This window comes from Neopsephotus bourkii, unplaced genomic scaffold (genome assembly GCF_033783945.1).
Source record: "Neopsephotus bourkii isolate Nb327-2 ecotype Australia unplaced genomic scaffold, CSIRO-AGI_Nbou_v1 NB_1189, whole genome shotgun sequence".
In the NCBI taxonomy this organism is placed as follows: Eukaryota; Metazoa; Chordata; class Aves; order Psittaciformes; family Psittacidae; genus Neopsephotus; species Neopsephotus bourkii.
In genome coordinates, this window is record NW_026901674.1 from 1,255,914 (window position 1) to 1,278,349 (window position 22,436).

Below are 22,436 nucleotides of genomic sequence, written 5' to 3' on the forward strand. Positions count from 1 at the left end.
CTGCTGTTGAAGTGAACCTGCAGGAAGGAAGCACAAAGCAAAAGGAAAACCTTTCCAGTCCATTCTATTCACTAAGAAGATGCATCTAATTGCTGCAGGTTACCAAGTTAGCTTAAAATATTACCCCTAGCAGTCTCAGGCTTTAACCAGGCTGCAGGAACTGAATCAGGGCTTCTCACCTCCCCTTGTAGTGCCTGGCTGTGTTCCATCACAGCAGCACACCACTGAGTAGATTCAAACATATGGGTGTATTTTGTAACACAAGTAAACTCGGGGGGGATGTTAAATACTTGGTAACTCCACTTTGGAGCTGTCATGAAAAAAGTGTGAACTTTGGGGATTCAGTTAGGATGAACAGGTCTGGAATATGCCTGTTTGCAATATAATGACTCACTGCAATAGCTTTCATTCTGTGCTAAAAGCAGTCAGGGTTTTTTTGCCTCTGTAGCTTTTTTATTCCATTCAAATTTCAGACAACACCAAGTTCCCTTTGTCACAGATGAACTCTTACTTTATATACAAACACGTATATCCTTCTGTTTCTCAGAAAGTAAATTGCCAAAAGTTTCATTTCACCTCTATTATAGAAAAGAATTCACTCTTGGGTGCTCTGCTTATCTACTTCAGGAAGCGCCACATATTTCATTGCAATAGCTCAAAGACCAAGCTGCATCCCAAGAAACGTGGTGTGATTTTGATCTGGGAACATCACTTACCAAGACAGCACAGAATCTGAATGGTGATGCTGCTGCAAAGATCTTTGCTGATATGCAAAGAATCAGGCTCAATTCTAAGATCTCAGGCTGAGCTCAGCAAACAGGAAAGATGAGGGGTAAAAAATTACTACTGCAGTGGTAAATGGAGACAAGCCTCAAGTTCTAAAGCACAGAATGAGGCAGAGTGCTGCTCACCCGTTTCAGGGATTAATCAGTGTTTACACAAGGTAGTGGACAAACAAGCTCTTAGGTAGGTAGGCAGTAGGTATCACTGTAATATTTCCTATTATCCTTTGCTGGTCAATATTTGTACAGCACATAATTGTATAGCTCAAGACCCTAATGATGATTAAATTTCAAAGGGATAAGCACTTACTCATGCAATTTGTGTAGGCAGCACTTGGAGTCCCCATGACTTCAGGGACAGAGATCTTTTTAAGGAACTAATGAACACTGATGATTAGGAACGCAAACATGGGTTAGGAAGGGCCACTGAAAACTGAGGCCACAGTTAATACTACAGACTGGAATGAAGCTGTGATAACTGCACCCACTGAGGATCAAGTCCGGGATCTTCTGGCTCTGCATGACAGAGTGCTTCACCTTTTTGTGTCTGCTGCTTCACAAAGGACAAGGGACACTACCCTTCTTTGGGATCCATGGCTAGAAAGGGCAAGGAGTTAAGTGCAAAGACAAACAAATGGATATTTGCACAAGGGTTTGTATGGTTTTATTTCAAAGCTTCTTTCCAGGAGGAACAACTCTTGTGCTATTGCATGTCCTGAAGGCACGGCGAGCCTTGAAACTCTGAACATCTGCACACACTGCGCTAAGCCACGCTTCATTTATCTTCTGTGACAACAAAGATTCCCTGTTCCTTGTCACACACACACTTTCAGAGGGCTCTTTGTGACCTCCCAACTGTCCCAGGCAAACCCCTGCATGCTGAATTGCTTTACAGTTTCAGTTCCGCTTGTCCTCCTCCCAACCCACCCCTTGTTAGACTCTCCAGGTATTCTACTTCAACAGGACTGTCCAGCTGCTCCCCAGCCTCCCTGCTCCCCAGATTTCCGTTGCTCTTTTAAAGGATCCTGTAGTAAGTTGTGCTAACAGATGCACTATACTGGCCAAACAACAGGATGTTGTAAATGTCCAACTCCTGTGTGCTTTTCATATGGATATGCTAATGGGAACACTATCAGCACACAGTTGTAAATGCAAATAACAGAGCAGAGCCTTGACATCTTTTATGGGTGTTTAACCACCTTCTGTCTTGTAAGAGACCAGCTCCCTGCTATTTGTAAGCTAAAACGTGAATAGCTCACCTCGTGTCAATGCTGTGTAAATCAGTTAAGACAATAACAGCACATGCAGAGGCACTGCTCAGGCTGACTCCAGAAGAAGCCTTTAAGTCACCGATGGGCTTTCTGATCTTGTGCATGGGCTTTCCAATCTGCTCCACGGTGTCTGCCAGTTAACTGCACACTCTCAGACATGGGTTTTATTTAACTCTGTGTTTTATTTGACTTCATTAAAATATGCACAGTAAATTAAACAAGCAAGAAACATTATGGGTTTAAAAGTTTTAAAGAGCCAAATTACTTTACCAAGCTGCTCTTGGATTTTCCAGTCATCCAGCACTCCAATATCCCCACCTAAAGTTAATATTAGCAGTCCCTGGTGGATTTAATAACATTGCTGGCACCATGGCTTCTGGGTCAAACCAGGGGTGCTAGTGCCCTTAGGCACATGGGTGCCTGTTTGCCATAGTCTGGATGAGTTACAAAGGATCTGGATTCACTTTATCATTACTTGAGCACAGATGGTCTGCTCTGTACAACAAATACTCTGTGGTTCATCCTTTTGGTCTCTGATTTACCAATTCCCCATCAGTGCAGAGTGAACCCTAAGACATTTCACACTTAGATTGATGAGTGATGCAGGTATGTGAGCAATAAATAAAGCTTTCCCAGTTGTAACACTGTGTTTCATCACAAGTTGTACCAACGTTGATAGTGCCTCCTGATGCTTTCCTCAGGAGGGTCTCTACAGCACTGGGGAGTGTGTTACTGATCTCATCTTGGTCAGGATGTTTCAGTGTCCATCAGCTCCTTTGGTCACTTTTCTGTTCCACCTGACTGTACTGCTGCTAAAACCAAACAAACAAGAGAGAACCCCCCCCCTGCAGGCATCATAAACATACAACTGGCCAAATCCTGCTGGTAGAAATCACACTGCTACGCTCTCAAATACAAACTCCAATAACTGCAGAATCTGGCTGAAAACAAGGAAAATACTGCAAGTATGGTTTTAACAAGTGGAAATGGCTTCAGTGCTAATCAAAGTGGTTACTTATCACCTTCACTGCTGTGTACTACATGTTCTTACACTGAGTTAACTGCTGTAATGGTGTGGGAGATGATACAGCAAGAACGAGTTGAAGAGAACAGGTCAGCTGTCATATTATGAGAGTCCATAACTGCAATATAGATGATCAAAACAGTATTTAAGACTCCTATACATGTGCACTGAAGGATTTCAGACACATCTTAACAAAAGATCACATCAATCTGAACGAGTTCTAAAGTTCCCAGCTATTTGCAATTATGACTCAGTAATTGACACGAATTCATTAAAAGAAGAGATGCTTTTAGCTTGAATCCATCTGCCTGAAACCACTGAGCTGTGCTGTAACACAGACACAACAATTAATGACCAAGAGGCAACAGGATAATGAGTCAATAACAATCTTAAATGGTGGGAGCTGGAACCATAACCAAACTAAGAGATAGATAAATACAGCTGCTTAAGTATACCCAAGGAAACTGATTATACTGAGCCACTTATATGAATGCCAAATTCCCAGGATTTCAAGAAAAAGCCCAGAATATCTTACATTTAGCCCAAGGCCAGAGTTTTGCTGTTGTTTCATCACTGTAATTCTAATATTGGAGTAAGACAAGTTGCAGCTAATGTTGCCTCCACACAGGAGGTTATCAGCAAACACAGAGACAAAAGTTATTTAATACCAGCCTGCAACACAGCATAAAATAAAGTTTAAAAACCTCATAGAAAAAATAACATGGCAAAAGTGGTTCAGATATTGTAGAGTATGTCATGGTTGTGAAAGGAATTATCTTCTCTCCAGCAGTTATTATGGAGTTGTTATTTATGTTTGGGTTAGTCATGCCAAGAGGTCCCAGCATATGCCATGTCCCAGCAGAAAGTGCCTGGAAGGAAGGTGGGAAGATGTGCTCCTCTGCAAGATGGACAGCAGAAGACTCTTTTTCACCAACGTGCATCAGCCTCATCAGAAGCAACATTACAAGGAAGATTTGAGTGGGACAAGCAGGAAAGCCAGAGAAGTTTAACCCGGGCTGTGCCTGACCCCTTGCAGTCAGCAAAGAGGCTGACAAGTGGAAAAGCAACATCCACCTGCACTTGTGCAAAGCGTTCAACACTGTCCCATAGAAGACAGGATTCACCTCCCTCTTGTGCTGTTGCCCCAGAGCTGGATCAGGGCTGCAGGGGGCTCTCCCCAGAACACAGCAGAGGGGCAGGATCCCCCCCCCGAGCTGCTGCTCACGCTCTGGGGGTGCAGCCCTGCACATGGGGGGGTTCTGGGCTCAAGCACACACTGAAGCCGGGTCATGGGGAGCATCTCATCAAACACATCCTACACTAATGTACCTCATCTATACAGTCAATCTTCCCCAATTCTGCCTCTTCCATGGTGTCTCCACCAATGTTAAGGCACATATTCAGCTAAACTCATATGATTAATTTTAGTGATTTCAGTATTTCTTGCTGCACATTTCCTGCTTGATAAAGCACTTGCACAGGTGTGTCCATGGTGGGTGGCCCCAGAAGGCAGAAGCCACAGAGATGCTCATCAAGAAGGCAATCAGCAATTCACAGGAGTTCAGCATATAGACACATACCTTTCAAATGGGGTATGCACAGCAGAACTCCCCACAAGAGACAGATCTGGATGCTCTGCAGCGGGTTACTGAAACATCACAGAGAGCCAAAGGCTCTTCCAGAAACCTGTGACCTCTGTCCCCCAGCAGAGCAGACCCATGAATCAATACCTCTCTTTAAACAACAATAGCCCTGTGGCCATTGCTCTCCTCTAGCCCCATCCTGCTCCTCTGGTCAAACAGTGCTGACACCAGCAAGTCAACCTAGTTAATTACAGTCAGTTAACTTCACTAAGTGAAACCACTGCTGTTTAGCAATGGCTATTTCTCTTGTGTTAACTGGACTGCATTACCCAGCTAAAAGTGAAAGGGTTCACTACCTGTGGGCACTGGTGAGTAACTTGCCATGACAATACTCCGCTTCCCAGTCACTCAGAAGCTGAGCGATCATTAACAGCAGCACGGAAGCACTCCATGTCTGCTGGGGTGTCAATTCACTGCAGGAAGTCCCACCTAACTTCATACAATCATAGAATCCAGCCTGGTTTGTGCTGGAAGGGACCTTAAAGCTCATCCAGCTCCAACCCCTGCAACAGGCAGGGACCCCTTCCACTAGAGCAGCTTGCTCCAAGCCCCTGTGTCCAGTCTGCCCTGGATCAAAGTCAATTAACTGATAGCAGCACCATGCCCACGTGGGCAGTACCTTAAAACTGATCACCAGGGGATCACCAGACCTCCTGTGCCCCACCAGCTCCCGCTACACGTGTGACGATGACTAAACAGAACCCAAGCAGGGTATGAGCTGTCGGTGCTGCTCAGGCTTCCTTTCCCCATCAGCCCAGCGAAAGCAGATCCCGCTACACCTTAAATATGCCTAAAAGCAGCCCGTTTGCTGGGCTGTCCCACTCAACTTCACACAGCAAACGGGGCTGAGCAGTTGGGGGGGTAACCCTGATCCTGTTGTCTCTGAGTGCAGCTCCATAGCCCAGGGCCAGGCCCGCAGTGGATGTTCTGGGCCATGTCTGGGGTGTTCCCCCCTTCACGCAACCTGCCCCGGGCGGCCCCTCACGCTGCCGGCCCCGCCTCGGCCTCCTCCGGTGAGGGGGTCAGTGCCAGGCCGGGCCCCGCCTGTCACCCACCTGCGCACGGCCTCGGCCGAGCCGGCGATGGGCGTTCCGCCGCCGTCCCCGCCGCTGTCGTAGAGCACCCCGCTGATGTCCAGCAGCACGCCCCGCACCGCCCGCGACCAGCCCGCCATGGCCCGCACGCCGAGAGGAGCCGACCCGAATCGGCCGAACAGAGCCGAATGGAGGTGCCGAGCCGAGCCGAGCCGAGCCGAGCCGAGCCGAGCCGAGCCGAGGAAGGGAGCCGCGGGCGCTGCTGGGAAATGTAGTCCCAGGAGGGCCGTGTGTAGACCGCGGGTAACTACGCGCACCTTGCGCTACCGCCTGCCATTATCGATTAACGCGTTCATTTTGTTAAAGCACCTCAGGCGGGCGCAGTGAGTGTGGGGTTTGCTTCCTGCTTTGTGATAAACTCCCTCAGACACACAGAACCCCAAACTGGTTTGTGGTGGAAGGGATTTTAAAGCTCATCCAGCTCCAACCCCTACCACAGGCAGGGACCCCTTCCACTGGAGCCGCTTGCTCCAAGCCCCTGTGTCCAACCTGGCCTTGAGCACTGCCAGGGATGGGGCAGCCACAGCTTCTCTGGGCACCCTGTGCCAGCGCCTCAGCACGCTCACAGGGAAGATGTCGTGTCCCTGAGGACAGACATCACCTGGAGCAGAGGCTGTGGAAAGCCCCGGGGATGTCTCCCTCAAAATCCACCCTGCTTTTGTCAGTCCTAGAGGGGCTCCTGACCCTCAGGAACACCTTCACATGAGCGAGTTTGGGACGGATGGGCTGCAGCAGGGTAGGATTTGGGGAGCAAGGCACCTACCATATGACAGCAGAAGGCTGAGGATGCTGACAAGGCCGTGCTCTTCCTCGATGGCATCTTCTCATCCATGCCCAGTACTTCATACAGACAGACAAGAGAGAAAAAACCACTGTCTCACCATATAGACTTTCACAATCTCAGATAAGATGTTACCAAATGTGATGCAGCTTTACAGATAATAGTGTTTTCCCCCTCGATAAAGTCCAAATGCTTTCTTATTGCTAACATTATCAATAGCATGCCATGATTCCCAGAATATATAAGGATCTGCAGTGGAATTATAGTGCACTTTAAGGAAATCCAAGGAGCCTTGGCACAAATGACTTGCATCACTGCTTCTGGAATAGCCTCTGGCTTTCCCTTAAAGATAGTATCTAAACTGTGAAATTCATTAAATAGACCCAGAAATGGATCAGGTTATTTAAAACAACATTCCTAATGGTGCAATATCTCAGCTGTCTCCACCGATAGCGAACATTGTCTTGGATGGTGTTATCAGCCCAGGACACCCGCTATGAATATTGATCCACAGCTTGTTACAGCCATCACTTGCCATCAGGACAGGTCAGGGCTGAAACCCACCTAGCATCAAAGCAATTTAAAGGCAGCACTTGGGTGGAATTTTAATGCCTGAGCTGAGAATCAGATCAACTTCAAACAGACTGCTAAAACTGCTCCGTGAGGGTGGGGGTTCCATGCGTGCCTCTGCACAAGCACGTTTGTGTGTTGGTGTGTGTGCACCTGTTAAACCGGTGATGTTTGGATGTCTCAGATGAATTCAGTGCTGCAATCTACCTTGTCAGCTCCTGCAGACAGAGCAACTCAACCAGAAATGTCTGTAGTCTGATCGCAGGGCTGGAGCAGCTCTGCTCTGGAGCCAGGCTGAGAGAGCTGGGCTGGAGCAGCCTGGAGAAGAGAAGGCTCCTGAAGGGGAGACCTGAGAGCAGCTCCAGTGCCTAAAGGGGCTGCAGGAAAGCTGGAGAGGGGCTTGGGACAAGGGCCTGTAGGGACAGGCCAAGGGGAATGGCTTGAACCTGCCCGAGGGGAGACTGAGCTGAGCTCTTAGGCAGAAGCTCTTCCCTGTGAGGGTGCTGAGGCGCTGGCACAGGGTGCCCAGAGAAGCTGTGGCTGCCCCATCCCTGGCAGTGCTCAAGGCCAGGTTGGACACAGGGGCTTGGAGCAAGCTGCTCCAGTGGAAGAGGACCCTGCCCATGGCAGGGGTTGGAGCTGGATGAGCTTTAAGGTCCCTTCCAACACAAACCAGTCTGGGATTCTATGAATTACTTGTAATTACATCACCCTGAACATCTTCATCCTCTCGTTTTAACGTTATCTCAAGGCCTGTGCCTTTGCAACAGCAAACAGGAACCCCAGCTCTGCTGGGTCACCTGTAATAGGAGGGTTGTGCTCTGCACCTCTTCCTAGGGGTAAAAGCAGAAGCAGCAGATTCCCACCAAGGGCTGCCTTCTCCAGCTGAGGAGGGCCTCTTCCTTCATCCCCACCTCAGCCTGACTCACACCACCAACACAGACACTAAGGAGAAGGAAAGGCTTCCTCCTGAGCAGATACAGATGTGCAGAAATACATTGCCAACAAGTTTATAATAAGCACAGCTGGCTACCAGTGGCCATGGCACTGGCACAGGGCACAGGCTGGCCCTGCTGTTGCCCACCTTGTCCCAGTTACAAGTTTGAACAGACAATGAAGTGTCTCTACTCAAGGCAAGGAGGGTCTGTCAGGGGGCTGCCCCATGGGGCAAGTGCTTCTCTAGCACCTTGTTCCTCAGTTTCCCTGCCTACTCACTGAGTTTCAGTTCAGGCCAGCCCTCAGCCCAGGGTCTGAAACAAACCAATCCTGAGCTGCCCCAAAATGAAGAGTTGCTCATCTCTCCCTGTAGTTTCATGGAATCCCAGATTGGTTTGTGTTGGAAGGGACATTAAAACTCACTCAGTTCCAGCCCCTTCCACAGGCAGGGACCCCTTCCACTGGAGCAGCTTGCTCCAGGCCCCTGTGTCCAACCTGGCCTTGAGCACTGCCAGGGATGGGGCAGCCACAGCTTCTCTGGGCACCCTGTGCCAGAGCCTCAGCACCCTCACAGGGAAGATTTTTTTCCTAATATCTTATCTGAAATAGATATTAGTTATCTATTAGTTTAACAGATAACCGTTAAACATTTCCCATCTGAAAGAGCAGAGCACTTTGATCCTGGAGTCTGCTTGAAGCAGTGGAGGGATGCAGGAGCTGTCCCCTCTCTCGGTCCCTTTGTGACACGAGGTTAAGGACCGTTCCTGAGCTGGGGGCTGCACGCAGGTCAGTGGGGGCGGGTGGAGAAGGACCCCAGGGGACAGTGGCTCCAAGAGCAGTGACACACCTGTGCTGGCCAAAGACCCGGCCCTGGGGCCAGGGCTCCTGTCTGCCCTTGGCGCATCCCTCCACCCAGCCTGCGGCAGGGAACGGGAAAGCCTGGCCACAGGTAGGCTGGTATGGAGGAATGGAGGGACAGAGGGATGGAGGGATGAGGGATGAAGGGATGGAAGGATGGAGGGACGGAGGATGGGAGGACAGAGGGATGGGAGGATGGAGGGATAAGGGACAGAGGAATGGAGGAACAGAAGGACAGAGGGGATGAGACGACTGAGGGACAGAGGGATGTGGGACAGAGAGATGGAGTAATGGAAGGATGATGGGATGAAGTGATGGACGAATGGGAGGATAGAAGGACAGACGGATGGAGGGACAGAAGGATGGAGTAACAGAGGGACGAAGTGATGGAGTGACAGAGGGATGGAAGGGATTGAGGGACGGAAGAAAGGAGCCGGCGGGGAGGGGGCTCGGGGGCAGCGTGCCAATGGCTGCGCTGCCCCCTCCTCTGTTCCCCCCCCCGCCACCTTCCCCTCCCCTCCTTCCCCTCCTCCCCGGCGCTCACTCCGCGCCCAGCGCCCCGCCGTGCGGCTCGGGAGGCGGCCCGGCCCCGCGCAGCCTCCGCCGGCTCCGCGCTGGGAGCCAGCAGGTCTCCGGGAAGCGCGGAGGGTGGGGGGGATGCCGGAATGCCCGGAGCGCGGGGGCAAGGCGGCCCCCATCCATCATAAAATCTCCTTCTCCATCTTAGACATCCTGGATCCTCAGAAATTCAGCAGGAGACGCGAACCGGCCGCGGGGAGCTGGGGCAGCGCCCCCCGCTCGGGCGAACGGGAGGAAAGTTTGGGAAGAGTTCAAGTAGGAAAAGACGCTGCTGCTCTCGGCAGCGGGAAGAATAAACTCGAGGCACATGGTAGGAACGCGCTCGAGTTTCTCCGGCCGGTGCTGGCGGGGCGAGCAGGGGAAGGCGCCGGCGGACGGGATCCCCATTCCCGGTCCCTCGGGGTGCGCTCCCGGTGCAGGATCCCAGTGCGGGGCTCCCGCAGGAGGATGGAACGGGCAGCGCGGGGGAAGGGAGGGCTGGAGCTGGATTTGAAGCCTGGATGATGCGAAGGGAAAAGTTCTCGGTGCGTGTCCGTCAACCCCGGCTCCTGAGGCATCCTCATGTCCGCCCCGGCTCTCGCCCCCGGTCCCCGTTGCCCGGGGTGGGTATGGAGGGGTGGGCTGCCCCGGCGGGCGAGCTGGGTAATTGCTCAGCCCGTTCCCACCGGAGGATGCCTGAGCTCCCGTTGATCGATATCCTATTACCGACTCCCGCCTATCTCCTGCCCGCAGCTTGCAGGTGCCCACTTCAAACCTCCTTCCCCCGGCCTGATCCTAATATTGTTCGATTAAAACTTACCTTTAATAGATGACATCTATCGATCCGGCCCTCGCAAATCTGAAACTCCATTAGCGCGGGGCTGGGGAGGAGCGGGAGGGAGGAGGGGATTTATTTCGCTTCACAAGGGGGACTTTAATAACTTCTTTTTTAATTGGTAAGAAATCCATACCGCCGCTTGCCCCCTCCCCACCGCGGGTGCGGTGGCACAGCGGGGAGCGCGGGGGGGATTCGCCTCACCTTTATCTTGTTTTAACGATTTCTCTTATTTTATGGCTCTGGGGGGTGTCGGAGAGACAGAGCCGGGTCCCGAGGGGTGTCTGCGGGGAGGTGCGGGAGGAGGGTGCGCAGACCCCCCTGACCAGCGCCGCCATCTCGCCTAGATGCGCACCCCGCGTTGGAGAGCGGCACCGAGCGCGACGAGGAGAGTCCGGCCGGGGACGGCAGCGGGGCCGGGGCTCGCCCGGGCGCGGCGGAGGACCCGGGCTCTCCGCGGGGCGGCAGGCGGCGTCGGGCCGAGCCGGGGTGCGGTAAGCCGCGGCGGGCGCGGACGGCCTTCACCTACGAGCAGCTGGTGGCCCTGGAGAACAAGTTCCGTGCGACGCGGTACCTGTCGGTGTGCGAGCGCCTCAGCCTGGCGCTGTCCCTCAGCCTCACCGAGACGCAGGTGAAGATCTGGTTCCAGAACCGGCGGACCAAGTGGAAGAAGCAGCACCCAGGAGCCGACGGGGCGGCCCCATCCTCATCCCCGACGGCGGTGGCGGTGACGGGCGGCGGCAGCCCCAGCCCACCGGGTCCCGGCCCTTTGCCCTTCCAGACTTTTCCTTCCTACGCCGCTGCCAACGTCCTGGTGCCGCCGGCAGCCCCCTTCGCGCTGGGCGCCGGGGCCTTCACGCCTTTCCTCGGCCCCGCTTTCCTCGGCCCCTTCTACGCCCCGCACCTCTGAGGCGGTGGCGGGACAGCCCGGGGCCGGGTGCGGGTCTCAGCGCCCTCCCTTCTGGTGGTTGCATGGCGATTTCAAGTGTAAGAAAGTTCATTTCTAAGCGTCACAGCAGCATGTTTAAGGCACATTGACAAAGAGAAAAAGCCGCTGGATTTTATTAGCACATTTGAGATGTAATTATAGGTGTTGGAGATGGGAACAGTGACTCTCTTTACACATGCCCTGCACTAATTCCCTCCAGCTTCTTCTCTGAGTTGGTTTTTAAAGCACTCCTCGCTGATGTTTGGCTTGTTAGCACATGTCTCAATTCTCAAGGGCTTGGGAGCACTCCATACCACTGCTGTTACCCTGCTGCTGCTGATGGTGATGGTGAACATGGACGTTTCAAATCCCAGGGATGCTCGCCAGTGAAGATGTCTCCTGGCTCTGAGTTTGCTCCGAATTCACTCCTTCGACTCAGTCATGCCCTGTTTGACCCATGTTTTATTCTCCTATCTGACTTGTGACCTGAAAACTACATGCCATACACTTGGCCTCCTAGCTGGAGGAGAGTTTTCCGTTCTGTCTAAGAAGAGATGGAACTGCAGCTCTGTGTCATTGGGCGATGAGCTAGGAATCTGCCTGTGGGTCTGTGGGACTTCTTCCTTTCAGCTCATTCCCAGTGACTAGAAAGGTTTTGGACGAGATGTCTGAAGATCACTCTTTTTGCAGAGAACAGTTATTCTTGTACTAACACAGCAAATGAGGCAGGAAAGAAACCGTAACTCAGAGAACATGATTGCATTATTCGTTCCTTTAAAAATAGGGCATTTGGGGTAGAAAATAAGTGAAACACAGAGGTTCCAGCATGCTGAGACCTATTTTCCATAACAGAGAAACACAGGCTTTTTCTTCTTTTGCTGTTTGGAGTGGTTGTTAGAAGGGAAAATCACATTTCATCTTCATCGTTCCAAGCACTGGGATGAAAAGGAATTCTGTCTGGGGGTTATCTGTCCCTGAGTGGATGGGGAGTAATTGGTTTAAAAAACTCTGTCTCATGCAGTTCTCCACATTATTGCAACACACTGTTTAAGACCGTGTCTTCTCGGTCTGTTGCGATGCTTTAAAGTACATATTGGCTCTCCAATGAAAAAAACTGTGAGCTCATAAATCCTATCTGGCTCTTGTGCTTGTCTAAATAAAAAGGGGTTTTAAATTATTCTGTGTTTAATTGGTTTTAATTGTACTGGGATGAAGCAGAATTTGCTTCATGGGCGGCTGGGTGCAGATACAGTCTTTGAATGCGGATGCCCTGGCTGTGAGGGGGGCTTCACGGCACACCCCTCTCTTCCCCAAATCACCTTCCTGACTTCCAGCTTGCCAGGAGCAGAAGTGTGGAACCCACAAAGCCAGCCGTGGGGAACAGGAATGGCATGCAGTTGGCTTTCCACACCACAGGGGAGGTATCAGTTACTTCTTCACTGTTTGCAAAGCTATGAAGTTGCCTCAGGTCATGGATTTGGAAGTCATAACTACTGTATGAATGTACTTACTTGCAGGTTAATTACAGTAACTTTTAAACTCTAATTTGGTTTAAGTTAGAGTTACAAAATGTGGAGTCGTTACAACCACTCAGTGTACTGCCAGAGCTGGTGTTGCAAAGGCATCTCGGTGTCTGCACCATCAGGATGCAATGCTGCCAACAACCTGCTGTCCCTTGCTGGCTGCCTGTAATCGTGGAATTGTAGAATCAAAGAAGGATGTAGGTTGGGAAGTGCCTTAAAGCTCATCCAGCTCCAACCCCTGCCATAGGCAGTGACACCTTCCACTAGAGCAGCTTGCTCCAAGCCCCTGTGTCCAACCTGGCCTTGAACACTGCCAGGGATGGGGCAGCCACAGCTTCTCTGGGCACCCTGTGCCAGCACCTCAGCACCCTCACAGGGAAGAGCTTCTGTCTAATGTCTAATGTCTGGTGGAAAAAAACAGATTTGTGCCAGGTCATTTGTCATATGACAGGACAAGGGGGAATGGCTTTTAACTGACAGAGGGCAGACTTAGATTAGATATCAGGAGTTTCTTCACTGTGAGGCTGTAGTTTTTCTGTTCATAAACATCTTGAGGCTCTCTGGTTCACGAGCAATTTTGCCTCTGGCCCAACTCCATCAGCTTTACAGGAAACGGGAATACTTGATTCCCATGCAGGAAATGCCAGCCCTTTTTCCCAATCACTCCATTAGATTCACAAGATGTTGTAGGGCTAATCCCAGAGAAGGTACCAGTCATGTTTCCCACTTTGCATGACTCACACCTCTGCACAGTGTTGGAAGGGTGCTGCATGGCACTGATTCTAGTTCACCAAAGCTCTTCTGGCTAATTGCTTCCAAGCCTTCCTGCTTTGTGGAGCTCAGGTGGGTGAGCTCTTCAGCTTCTAGCTGGGTATGTGCTGAATGGCCACTTATTACAGCAGCAATTCAAAGCAGTCCTGGAAATAGCAATTGCTGTTATACACTGCATTGTCCAGATTATGCCATTCACACTGGTAACACTTTTGGGAATGCCGCATTGAGTATCCATTATCTCTAACAGTTCTGAGCACAGATTTGTGTAATAGTTACAGGCATAGACAAAAATTGACTTTCCTCACAGCCGAATAAAGATGTTAGAGGGAATCTTGCAAGTTCCATGTATAAAAAGAAACAAAAATGCATCTATATTAAGAGTTTTGAATTCAAAGAGATTTGCTCCAGAGAGAACAGGAAAGTCAATTGCCTCCCTTATAGCCCTGTAACATCCATAATAACGGTGTCTGCAGCGAGCAGGCACCAACTGCCTGGTTTCAGACTGCCCAAAACACTGTTAAGCTTTGCTTAGACACCTTCATTTCCATTCCAGAACATAACATAGCAGCTGGGGCACTGGGCCTGCAATCTCACCTCCAGCAATGGCATGTACTTGTGTCATCATAGGACAGCAAGAAACGTGCTGTGCTTCAGCTGCAGGAGAGGAAAGCTCTTGACTCATAGTGTTCATCTCTGCACAAAATACTTTTTTCATACCTTTTCTCTACACAGGCAACATTAGTGGTCTGAGAACTACAAAAGCACCGTGGAAATGAACTTCATTCCTACTGATGAAAGGAGTGCATGGGGGAACACCATAACATCACACCTGACAATGTCAGAAACCTCAATTTCAACCAAGCTTTCAGATCTGTAGTTGAGAAAAAGACCCCAAATAACTCACACTGTTGGGTTTGCAAAGTCTGAAGAATAGACTGAACAACTAAATACACTGAGAAATGACAGATAAAATACATTTGTCGAAATGTCAGTGATTTTTCATTAAGAAAACCAGCATGATTTGTTGTGTAATACATGACTGGAGAATTAAACTCTGTTTCCTTCCTAACAATCAGTCTCTTTCTCTCTCACATCATTATTATTTGCTAAAACATCTGTAGTAAACCATGTGCTACCTACACACAGGTTCCTGAGATGAGGATAGAATCCACTTGTGTATTTCTCCTGAGATCAACTAGGACCATGTAGAGAGAGCCCAGGAAGACCCAAGACAAGGAGCAAGCAGATAGTGAGCTCAGAGGCCTTCTGCTGCTCTTCCTCTGTCTTCAGAAGAGACATGACCACTGATTTATGTTGTCACTGTGGAACATGCAAGTCCCACCTCCTGATGGCAGCACAGATTATACTTATGTTGAGAGGTGCATAGAGATGTCTTCTGGCAAACGTCCTTTAGTCCATCCTCACCCACAGACATGCTTGTGTGCTGTGTGGAATGGCTGACGTGCAGGGGATGTGAACATGGAGGTTTGCTGTGGCTGTTCTCTTTATCACCTGCCTCATGGGCTCCAGGTAGCTCTCTCTGGACTAAATGAGCTCCTTGCTCTTACTACAGAAGGTGTTGGCTAGGATGATCTGCCATAGGAAATGTACCAAATATTTAAAACTCACTTACTGTGGGCTGGATTCCAGCCTGCCGTTTCTCTGTAGGATATGCACAAAGCAGGTTGAATCCCCTTTAAACACATTGCTACCTAATCCTTCCTCATTTTCTGTGACATATCACAACAGGTATGTGCAAACCTGGTGGTGGTATACTCAGGCCAGCAGTTAGACCCTTTGTACTGTTCACCTAATTTCATAAACACAATTTCTTTGGCTATCTGCCACTTCTATACCATGTTGAGAGCAGCGATGAAAGTCAAGGTACCCATGTGCTCATCACAAGCCTCACAAAATACAACAGCTGATCTATTAAATGCCTCATCAGCCCACTAAGTGGTCAGGTGACTCAGGAATGATGGAGTTGGTCCCATACATCAGTTACGAATGAGATCAAAGTCTGCTTTCCAGCAGCTTTACAGCTCATGGGCAGACCAGACGTCTAGAAAAATATTTGGTGGGTGAGATTCTCCTGAGGAAAAATTGATAGTGGGGTTCTTGCATCACTAGACCTGACCACATCTCTTTGTTTTCCAGTATGACCCCACGATCAGCTGAAGTCACCTTGAAAAGCACTTTTTGGACATAGGAAACTCATGGTCTGGGCCCTGTTTCTGGCAGTGCGCTCAGTAAAAGTCTCTGGGAAGATAATGATGTGTGCAGCTAGTTTACAAGCTGCATGTTACAGGTTTGCTTTAGCCTCTCTGCTGCGTTCTGTGCTGTTTTACTTACAGGAGCTGTTTTGTGGTTCCTGTGATTCATGTAGCCTGTAGCAACACTACCTTTGCTTCACAAAGTATTAAACACAATTTCTCTTAGATTTTCCCCTTCAAAACCTGAAGAGTTCCTAAACAAGCTTCTTTCTCAAGATGATCACCTCATTTTCTACATTCTGTGGAATGCCACATAAAAAATGTAATTAAAAATGGGGCTGAGGCACGTTGCAACACTGCAGAGGGATGTCAGAAGCATCCCAGATTCATGCTTTTCCACCAAGCAGCCTCTGACATACTGAAAATACTTTCAAAGATACCAGATCTGTGTACAAGATGAAAATCAATACAAATCAAAGATCTTACTTCTTCCTACACATGCTAGCTTTGATCATGGGAGTTACTTACTGCTATTTTTTAAAGAAAGAAAGAAGCCTTAAAGGCCAGGTTGGACACAGGGGCTTGGAGCAAGCTGCTCTAGTGGAAGGTGTCCCTGCTCATGGCAGGGAATTGGAACTGGATGAGCTTTAAGGTCCTTTCCAACCCAAACCATTCCAGAATTCTGATTCTAGATTAAACATTCATTTATCTTTTTTAAAGGAGAATATACAGAGATACGTAGACATTGCAAAATGGGAATCTGAAAAGATATCAGATTTCATATCTGTAGATCTTTAAGAACCTGATGTGATGAATTAGAGTCAGGTGAGTTGTACCTTGTCCTCTCAGGTTAGGTCAATTCCATGCCAATGTCCCAACACCCAATACCTGTGCTGACACCTCTTGTTTAGTGCTTGTAGGTGGCCATTAGCTTCACAGCTTCTCTTATCATTCAGTCCCTCCCTGAATCACTCTGGAAGTCCCAGGTATTGCTGAATCCAAGAAATGCTGCACTTCACTGGAACTGCCTGAAAAGAGCATTAGTTTGGAGAAATGGTCAATGAGCCACAGCGAGCAAAGAGTTTAAATGCTTTACTAGTTTGTGTGCCCCTTTTAAGGAACACCATATGATAGTTCCAGAGTAGGTCATTTCTGTCAAGATCTTTCTGTTTTCTGAGGATCTTACTTCCTTTTGGCATACGTTCTCCATACTTCGGATACCTCAAGTTGTGTGATTTTTGACAACAATTATTATCTTGCATGACATGGTTTAGTGTGAGGTGTCCCTGCCCATGGCAAGGGTTGGAACTGGATGACCTTAAGGTCCTTTTCAACCCAAACGATTCTATGCTTGTCTGAAAGAAATTGTTTTAAAACACTGGACTTCAAAGCAAAGTCTTTTGTCCTAGCATGTATCAAAAAAAGCCTGTAATTTTCTGAATGATCTGTATTCTACAAAATCTATGGCTCTTTTAAAGTCCTGAATGGGGAAGTTCAGGAACTTGCCACATGTCATCCTAAGGAGGCAGATGATGCAATAGGTTCCTTTGCTAATCTTTCACTGCAATGACACCAAGTTAAAGTCTGACTCGATCAAGGCATTATGTAAGTTCTTCAGTTTGAGACTCCACCAGCCCTGAGCACAGTTTTACACTGCATTTAGTAAGGTCACAAATCTTTGTTGCAGCAATGTCAAACACTTGAACTGTAGGCCACAGTGGGGATGTGTCCTGGTACAATCCTGAGAAGAGCTTCCTAGCTCCTGAGAGAAAATGTATCCAGATGTTCAGTACTCAATCCTGAGATTAACCAAATTGACAAGGTATTTATTCTTATTACACAGTTAGATGTATTTATATTCATTTTCTCTGTGCTGCCATCACATTTATAGCTGCCATCTGGGTCAGATTTGAATGTCTGGAGGTAAAGTTGTTGCCTCTTCCAGAAATCACTGGAAAAGACTGAAGAATCCAAGAATGAAGAATGGAAGTCAGGAAGCAGAAGATCTGCAGGGTTCAAATCAAACTACATTTGTACATGGAAGAAGCAAGCTCACATATGAGGCACTTGAAAGCCTGGAATTCAAACTGACTTAACCTCACACAGATTTTCTTTGGTTTTTATCTTTCCATTTCTGATTTCTATGCTAGAAAATGCCATTTATCAGGCTCTTGGGGATTCTCAGGCCCCTGCCCACTTTCTGCTTTCATGGCTCTCACACTTGGCTCATGTTGCTGCAGGAACTTCAGGGGCACTACTGTCAGAGTTGCATGTCAGAACTAGAGAAAAACCTAAAACTCACCACTAGTGAGCTCTTTTAATCTGCCTTGGTACACTGAAAGTTGTTTTCCCAAACTCTCTCAACTGTGTGTTTTCTTGGTAGTGTAATGCACATAGATTGTGCTGCTCACCAGAAATGTATATAGAAAGGCTCTTTCATTTAATTAACTACAAGATCAAGAAATAAAGAGCTTATAATTTACCTTTTAATCTAGGTTATTCATACAAATAAGATGTCTCATCTCATCTGTGGAAGGCTCTGGACATAAGTTGCAAAGGAAAATAACCAAATGTAAATTCAAAATCGGAAACAATGCCTAACAGAAGACAGTAACTTAAACTGTTTTGATTCTTTAATTCAGTTATCCATGCTGTCATCTAACAAACAGAGTCTTGTTGAGATCTGTGTAAAATAAGCCAACGCACAAATTGGGGTGGATAAGTATTAACTATAGCTCAAGGTTTATACTGCAATAGGAATATCAGCTGTAAGGGTTGTTGTTGTGCTTTAAGCTGGGTTATCTTGCATCCCTCCAATAGAACAGCACGATTTTGAGGGAGTTGTGCTAAGCTTTGCCAAACTACCTTTAAAGATATGATGTGAAAAACAAATCTCTAACTGAACGTGCGAGGTAGATGTGCTTTGCACACATTACAATTTGTTGCTCATGGGTTCTGACACATCGCACTGTAAAATATTCTGGCTGTGCTGCAGGAAAGACTCACGTTACTTGTCCCAAAAGAAATGTCTTAATGTAGAATTCTGCTGTCAGCAAATAACCAGAATAATGCAAACACGGGCCATGGAGAGCATTTTTTTATATAAGGCACTACCAAAAGTCTGCAACAACTTCATAGAATCATAGAGTCACAGAATGGTTTGGGTTGGGAAGGAAGCTCATCCAGCTCCAACCCCTGCCAGAGCAGGGACCCCTTCCACTAGAGCAGCTTGCTCCAAGCCCCTGTGTCCAACCTGGCCTTGAGCACTGCCAGGGATGGGGCAGCCACAGCTTCTCTGGGCACCCTGTGCCAGCGCCTCAGCACCCTCACAGGGAAGAGCTTCTGCCTAAGAGCTCATCTCAGTCTACCCTCTGGCAGGTTCAAGCCATTCCCCTTGGCCTGTCCCTACAGGCCCTTGTCCAAAGACTCTCTTCCAGGTTTCTTGTAGCCTCTTTAGGCACTGGAGCTGCTTAAAGGTCTCCACTTAAGGAGCCTTCTCTTCTCCAAGCTGAACAAGCCCAGCTCTCAACTATCACTGATGAAAGATTGAAGTGTTGAAGTAGAAATTTCCTGATATGACCCATCCATCATTGGTATCTTATCACCTTAATCTCCCCCTGGGGTCTTTCCCAGACATCTGTTTTCAAATTGGAGACACGTGCCACAGAAAAGTTTGGTATTACAGGGCAATCTCCAGGGCAATACACTCAGCACCAGGTTTGCCTTAAAATCTGCCTTTGGCTCAGAGAAGTGTAATTTTTTTTGCTGAGTGGCAGTACAATTTCAGCAAGAGGAGAAAGAGTGAAGACTACCCTTGTGGCTTTCCCAGAGATGGGAAAAGGGGTGGGTCTCCCTTGCTGCCAGCACCATAGACTTGCATTGGTTTTAGCTAATCATGAACTTGCACCTTGAGCCTCGGGACTTGGATGAACTCCACATTCAGCCTTCTGACTGGTCTAGGTCTTGCTCTGAGGTAAAGAACTCCTCCTCTGAGCTGAGTAAGAAGAGTAAGAAACTACTGTGCCACTGAAGAACTGAACACTGGTGCCACGTGCCTGAACATCAGCTGCTGAGGCACTCTGGACATTCACTGCAGCAGAGCTCAGAGTGTTAAACTCACTGTGTTAGTGCCTTCAGCAGCCTCCATGAGCAGAATGCTAATCCCTGGCACTCACTCGCTGAGCTTGTGCAGCCAAACCGACTCAGGAGGCCCAGGCTGTAATTCCTTGGGTTTGTCCCTACCTCTAAATAACCACAGTAACTGGGATGCAATTCCTCAGTCTCCCCACACGCCTAATTCCTGATGACTTCAATGAGCATTTGTGCCAGAGACAGAGCTGCAGAATTACTCTTAACAACTGGCATGACTTAACTTGTTCTTCTTATAACTCTATGGTTTACTTACATGTCAAATTGTATTTTCTGGATAAGCAAAATGAATATAATAACCTTGTTTTCTCAAGTAGGTCAAGATTTTCTTCTTTTCTGCAGGGCAAATTTCTGTCAAATGTGAACTTTCATGTCTTCTGTTGATCATATTTTGGTTACAGTCATGTGGAGTCTTTCAGGTATCTACAGGTAACTAATCAGTTCCCATTGAACTTCTGCTTTCCTTTCTAAGTCACAGGAAATAGTACATGTAGCTGGGAGCAGCTGCTTCAGGATCTACAGTAATAGCTGCCACTGTGCACAATGTGAACAATTTAAAATCCCAACATGATACCATTTAAAGAAGAAAAGTGGATATTTTCTGTGTCTTGATTATAAGTGCCTCCCTTTCCTCCCTAAAGAAAGGGAGGAAAGAAAATGAGCCACAACAGGAACATGCTGATCCTATATAGAACTTACCCATCTCTGTGGCCTCCTCTGGACTCGCTCCAGCAGCACCATGTCCATCGTATTGTGGGGGCTCCAGAGCTGGATGAACTCCAGGAAAGTACTTAAAATTAAAACAATAAATACATTTTCAGACTTAAAATTTTAGGCATTTCAGGGAAAAAAATCATAAAGATAATAACAGATAATAACTGCTTCTGGACTTAAAAACTTGGCACAGTACAACTATGTATTCATTCAACAATGACTTGTGAAATGTGTTTTGCAATTCAGCACCCAAGGCACAACCTTTCGGTGCTTTATGCATTCAGCTTTGGCAGCAGATGTAGGGCACTATATCTAGTTTATACCTAGTAAGAGCTATAACCATATTAGCAAATTGAGCCTAAGTGTATGTGTATTTACAGCGAGCACAGCAGTTGTGCTCCCAACTCTCGCTGCATCAAGCTGACTGCACACTGGGAAATGTTTTCTCTGAGGGCACTGCTCTTCAAACACATAAGCAATGCTGCTCCCTGACAGCCAGGGTTTGAGCAATTTGGTTAGAAGATACAACAAGATGCAAGAGTATTTTCAGTTGTAGGGTTGCAGGGAAGATATGCAAATGGCACATCAACCTTGGACAGCATGCTTTCTCTGTGGCAAAAAGATACTGTTTTCCAGCAGTGATAAAATCGTCAGGATAATTTTAGAACAAAAAGCAAGAGGCAGCTAGAGGTTATCATTGCTAAGACTGAGGGGTTTTGGGGTCCCCCGGTCAGGTGGGTAATAGAAAAAGTGAAATATTCTCAATGTGTTTCTTTTGGATTAAACCCAGCATGTATTTATCAAACACATCTCACAGCTCCTTGTAAACATCCAGATTTTCTGGGTGTTTCCAAATGCTCTCTAAGTGTAATTTAGCCTGGGGAAAGGTCAGGGTTGTGCTGGCTAGTTACAGCCTGCCCCTGCTCACCTGCTGCCTCCCTCATGAAAGCTCTAAGCTGGGCTGTCCTGTAATGGACCTCACTCCCCAATGCTTCCATCCCTCCAAAGGCAGCAGGGTGTGAAGGCCAGGTCTCCATCAATGCCACACCACCAGCAGGGACCTGCAGTCTGCTCCTGGCATGGTACCACACTGAGGAACTGCAGAGGAAGTTGGTGCAATCTACATGTGGGCAGAGAACAGTTGGCACAGGAACTCTGTGGAGAATTCATTAGCAAACTTAGTGAATCCCTGTTATTTTAAATGATTTCTTTTAAGCCACAAGTGTAAGATCAGGAAAAAGCTCGTTGAAAAAGATCACTGAAGCTTTGGTGAAAATGTATCTCATAAAATACCAGGGGAGTGATGACCAGGTTGGACAGAGCCTTGGGTGCCATGGTCTAGTGTGAGGTGTCCCTGCTCATGGCAGGGGGGTGGAACTGGATGAGCTCAAGGTCCTTTCCAACCCAACCCATTCTATACTATGACCTGCGGATGCTGCTACCCATGCAGGGAGGCCACAGGACGAGCAGCAGCCAGCTCACAGTTCCCACAGTCATCCCACACACTTCCCATTTCCAGGAGTGTCTTTCCTCTCAGGTTTTGATTTCCTTGCTCACCCTTTTCTACAGCAGCTTCCCAGACGGGAGCAAGCGCGTCCAAGGGCCGACTGGCACAATGGAGGAGCCGGCTGAGCAGCGGTACCCGACCCGAGGGCGGTGATACTGGACCGGAGGGGGCTCTGTTCGGCCCGCCGAGCGGAGCAGGGGTTCTGTGGCTGCTACCATCGCCCCGACGGCCGCTGTTACCCCGAGCCGGGCGGATCCCGAAGCCCCCGGCCTGCTG

General features: G+C 48.3%; 2 protein-coding genes and 1 long non-coding RNA gene across 6 annotated transcripts in view; 1 reads left to right on the forward strand and 2 right to left on the reverse strand.

The window, feature by feature from the left end:
- Positions 1 to 5,976, reverse strand: part of LHPP (phospholysine phosphohistidine inorganic pyrophosphate phosphatase) — a 72,028-nt gene extending 66,052 nt beyond the window's left edge. Inside the window, exon 1 of one of the 2 annotated variants that reach the window (XM_061364125.1) lies at positions 5,776 to 5,975. In XM_061364125.1, the coding sequence (XP_061220109.1) occupies positions 5,776 to 5,894 (119 nt within the window). In that variant the 5' untranslated portion in view covers positions 5,895 to 5,975. Of the gene's footprint in view, positions 1 to 5,775 lie in introns of both variants that reach the window. The other variant, XM_061364126.1, reaches the window with a different exon arrangement.
- A 3,330-nt stretch (positions 5,977 to 9,306) lies between these two features.
- On the forward strand, positions 9,307 to 11,779 carry NKX1-2 (NK1 homeobox 2). Of its 2 annotated transcripts, XM_061364122.1 has the most exons (3): positions 9,307 to 9,587; positions 9,687 to 9,848; positions 10,700 to 11,779. In XM_061364122.1, exons 1-3 carry the CDS (start codon positions 9,362 to 9,364, stop codon positions 11,260 to 11,262), a joined length of 951 nt encoding a protein of 316 aa, XP_061220106.1. In that variant the 5' UTR covers positions 9,307 to 9,361; the 3' UTR covers positions 11,263 to 11,779. The 2 variants fall into 2 exon arrangements, with proteins under 2 accessions (XP_061220106.1, XP_061220105.1); XM_061364121.1 differs by having other exon boundaries at positions 9,307 to 9,848.
- A 1,011-nt stretch (positions 11,780 to 12,790) lies between these two features.
- On the reverse strand, positions 12,791 to 22,425 carry LOC133218067 (uncharacterized). Of its 2 annotated transcripts, none has more exons than XR_009727044.1 (3): positions 22,211 to 22,425; positions 20,639 to 20,707; positions 12,791 to 12,966 (listed from the first exon to the last, which is right to left on the reverse strand). It is a non-coding gene; the product is annotated as an uncharacterized LOC133218067 (long non-coding RNA). The 2 variants fall into 2 exon arrangements; XR_009727043.1 differs by lacking the exon at positions 12,791 to 12,966 and adding an exon at positions 14,668 to 15,239.
- Between the last annotated feature and the right edge of the window lie 11 nt (positions 22,426 to 22,436).